This window comes from Mirounga leonina, unplaced genomic scaffold, assembly GCF_011800145.1.
Source record: "Mirounga leonina isolate KUSES-001 unplaced genomic scaffold, KU_Mleo_1.0 Mir_151, whole genome shotgun sequence".
Lineage (NCBI taxonomy): Eukaryota > Metazoa > Chordata > Mammalia > Carnivora > Phocidae > Mirounga > Mirounga leonina.
The window spans coordinates 21693067-21697395 of NW_023270377.1; the positions used below are offsets into that span (position 1 = coordinate 21693067).

Here is a 4329-nt window from a genome sequence, read left to right on the forward strand (position 1 = left end):
GTGGTATAGACTATTAAGTTCACAAAGTAATCACATAAAAGGGATCTAAAATATGTCTGTAGTCTGAAGTTTTGTTCTTTACAGTGTAATAAAAATATGTGAAATCAGAACTTAGCTCTGAACTTGTGAACTTGCAAAACTCTATATAACATTTCAGGAAATATGTTCTGAAGAGTAGTCAGAAATCAAAGGTCAGTTCAATATGACTAACAAAGAGATGGTAAGTGATGACCAAGAATGTTTTTCTTTTTTACCTTCCTTGTTCTCCTTCCTTCCTTCCTTCCTTCCTTCCTTCCTTCCTTCCTTCCTTCCTTTCTTTCCTTTCTTTCCTTTCTTTCCTTTCTTTCCTTTCTTTCCTTTCTTTCCTTTCTTTCCTTTCTTTCCTTTCCTTTCTTTCCTTTCTTTCCTTTCTTTCCTTTCTTTCCTTTCTTTCCTTTCTTTCCTTCTTTCCTTTCTTTCCTTTCTTTCCTTTCTTTCCTTTCTTTCCTTTCTTTCTTTCTTTCTTCTTTCTTTCTTTCTTTTCTTTCTTTCTCTCTCTCTTTTTCTTTCTTCCGAGTGCACTAAGCAGATGTGAATCAGAAGACACATGGGAAGGAAATATATATTCTTGGGAGCACTGTTTTTGCAAATGCTCTTTTTGGCAATAACCACGCTTTGTGTCTCTGTCCTTTACAATATTCTGTAATTTCTAATACCACATAAAATAAATTTACAGTTTCCTTTTCAAGTCAGCAGTTGTAGGTTCTGCTATCAACCTAGTCAAATCTACCTTTCCATTTCTTTCTTTCTTTCTTTCTTTCTTTCTTTCTTTCTTTCTTTCTTTCTTTCTTTCTTTCTTTCTTTCTTTCTTTCTCTCTCTCTCTCTTTCTTTCTTTCTTTCTTTCTTTCTTTCTTTCTTTCTTTCTTTCTTTTTCTTCTTTCTTTCTTTCTTCTTATTTGGTGATTCTTTATTGAAGGAAAACATTCCATCTATAAACATCATTCTCCTCAAAATGCTCAAAATACTTTCCAAAAGAATTAAGTCTTTCATTGAGATTTTTACACTACTTATCAAAAAGTCTTTACACCCTATTTACTTTTGATATTATAAATGTGTATCTGTCAAAAAGCATTGCATCTTAAGTAAATATTTACCTGGTGATCAGGTCTACTACTAGTCATATGTAGACTCTATAGAATTAAAGATGAGAAGACATAGTTTTTGATTCATGAGGATAAGTTTTCCTGACTAAACAAGTTTAAGAATCATTTTAAAAGGCAACAAAATTTTAAAATCTAAGACAAAACCAAATTGTATTTTACCACTTATCTAACATGGGAGGGTGTATGTGTGTCAGTTATGTATCACCATAACAAAATGTATTGGTTTAAAAAATGGGTCATATTTCATGAGGCTGTGGCTTGATTAGATTCACTTGGATGAATGGCAGCATGGTATCAGCTGAGATTCCAGACATCTGTAGATTTGACTGGGTTGAGTCCTTTAATACATACTGCTCATGTGACTGGCAGTTGGTATTGGCTACACAAGCCCCTTGTCTCTTTGTTCTTCTCCATGTGGCCTCTCAACTTAGATTTGGTTTAGACTTCTAAGAACATGCCAACTGACTTCCAAAAGAGAATAGTATTTTAAGCAGTGAAGAAAGAAAGTGCTCTTGAAGCAAAATCTCTTGAAGCCTGGTCTCAGTAGTTAAACATTATCATTCTGCATTCTGCATTCTATTGATTGAAGCATATTGCACGGTCAGTTCAGATCCAGGGGAGGGGAAATAAAGCCCACATCTCAATGAAAGGAAAGATTGAAGAATTTATAGCCATCTTTAACCCATTGTGGGGAGACAGTTCTCCATGTTTGGTGAGAAATTGTCATGGTATCCTAAACATTGTTTCAGATTCTGCTGTTTCTTAGATTACTTGCTTTTGCTAAACATCCTTCTTCATTGCTTATTGATTCAAAACAGAGTTCACTGTATACATAGAACATTATGATTTTGGGGGGACACCTGAGTAGTTCAGTTGGTTAAGCATCTGACTCTTGATTTTGGCCCACCTCATGATCTCAGCCCTGCCACCAGGCTCCACACTCAGCATGGAGTCTGCTTGAGATTCTCTCTCTCTCCCTCTACCCCTCCCCCCACTTGTGCTCTCTAAACAAACAAACATTGTGACTTTTTGATCTGGCACATAGCTTTGGAAAAATATGTGTAAAGGCTGCAGAATAATTATCATCAGCACAGAAACAGAAGAAAAAACTTACTTTTTTTTTTAAGATTTTATTTATTTATTTGACAGAGAGAGGGCACCAGCAGGGGGAATGGCAGGCAGAAGGAGAGGGAGAAGTAGGCTTTCTACGGAGCAGAGAGCCCAACAGGGGCTCAATCCCAGGACCCCAGGATTATGACCCCAGCTGAAGGTAGATGCCTAGCAGACACCTAACTGACTGAGCCACCCAGGCACCTAAAAAACTTACATTGTTTATGCTCATTGTTTGGTTAGACTGGGTGGGCTGACAGAAATTTTGATCATTGTTATACCTACTCTTTTTTTTTAAAGATTTTATTTATTTATTTGAGAGAGAGAATGAGAGAGAGCACACGAGAGGGGGGAAGGTCAGAGGGAGAAGCAGACTCCCCGCTGAGCAGGGAGCCCAATGCGGGACTTGATCCCGGGACTCCAGGATCATGACCTGAGCCGAAGGCAGTCGCTTAACCAACTGAGCCACCCAGGCGCCCTGTTATACCTACTCTTAATAGCAGAGATTTTTAGTTGTTGCCTGTTATAATTCATTCTCTCCTCCTTCCTTAGTATAGATTTATAATCTTTTAGCCTAATAAAAGACTACATTTCCAAGTGTCCATTGCAGTTAGCTGTGCAATTAAATGCTAATGGTCAGTCACAAGAAGTGTTCCCTGAATAAGAACCTTCTTGTCTTCTTTCATTTTACTGTTCTAAGTGGATGGACTTGTAAGACAAGGATCACACCCGGATATCATGGAGTGGGAAGCCAAAAAGACTCCAGTTCCCTGATGACATTGTGGAGAGCCCACACCAGCTCAGGACTGCCAACCTCAGAATTTCTTTTACGTGAGATAAACTTGTATCTTCTTGTATAAGCTACTTCTATTTCAGATTTTTGTTGTTATAAGGAGCCAAGCTTAACCCCATTTGATATATCTGCTAAGCAAATCCTCCGTCTTACACTTAAACTGAATGAAAATATAGTCAATGGTGATAAATATCTTCTTTATGGGTGACATTTAACACAATTCATGTTTTTTGTGTGTGTGTTTTTTTGTTTGTTTGTTTTCTTTTGGGCCTGGTACTTGTTTGGTGACATCAATGAAAGAAACATTGTGTGGTTATTTACATGCAAGGAAAATTAACAAAACTTTAAAGCTGACTTCAGATAATATTCTGATTGTTGTTTGCCAAGTCATAATTTGCCAAAGACTACACCAAAGAAAGTTGGTTGTTTTGTTTTTTTGCTTTGGTTGTCAGCACTACTGAGAGTCCCAAGCAGAAAATGAGTAAATCTCAGTAAAATTAAATAAAAAGTAAAATACAACTAACATATAATCAATGTTTGATACAAAGAAAATTATGCAATATTTTTATGTAAATAGAATTTTTTTTTTTAGTGTTTAAATTTTATTTTTCTTTTGGTAAGGTGGTAAAATTCCTCAAGGAGTGATGCAATTTTACACATTATTTTACACTGAAAGGAATTACATCTGTCTCTGCTTGTGCTTTGGGTTTGTTTTACAGTAGATAAACCAGTGCCCACACCTCTTCACCCAGTAACAGTCCCTGCAGTGCTCCTTGATGACACCCTTGGTCTTGAACTCCAGGATAAACTGCAGGCTGAGCAGGAGGTGGCTGGGGAGAAGCAAGGGCACTGCAGCCACCATCACATTGGGCTTTGCACCAACAGGACCTCCAGCGCAAAGTGGTCCCAGCAGGAGAGTGGGAGAGCCTGGGGGGGTTCACTGGGCACTGACTTTGATGGAGCAGAGGGTTCAGGGAAGATACCGGCATTTTCCTTACAAACACAGTTGCCATGTTGTGGCTGAATTTGGGAAGAAGATGTCCTGGAAGGCTGGCAGCACAGTTCTCATGCACCTTCTCAACAGAAGTATATAAATACAATCCTGAAAATTTATTTTCTTCATTTGAATTGTGTTTTTATGCTCGTGGTGTCTACTTAAAAAAAACAACATTTCTCCAGACTAAATCTCATCCTGGGTCACAAATCAGGTCTCAACTGGTACCAAAAGATTGGGATCATTTCCTGCATATTTTTGGACCACAATGCTTTGAAACTAGAACTCA

General features: G+C 37.7%; 1 protein-coding gene across 1 annotated transcript; it reads right to left on the reverse strand.

Annotated features, from left to right (window-relative positions):
* Window positions 1–3725: 3725 nt before the first annotated feature.
* MRPL36 (mitochondrial ribosomal protein L36) lies at window positions 3726–4059 on the reverse strand. Its single transcript, XM_035006601.1, is given in 2 exon segments — window positions 3726–3965; window positions 3967–4059. Coding segments are annotated over 2 exon segments (333 nt in total).
* Between the last annotated feature and the right edge of the window lie 270 nt (window positions 4060–4329).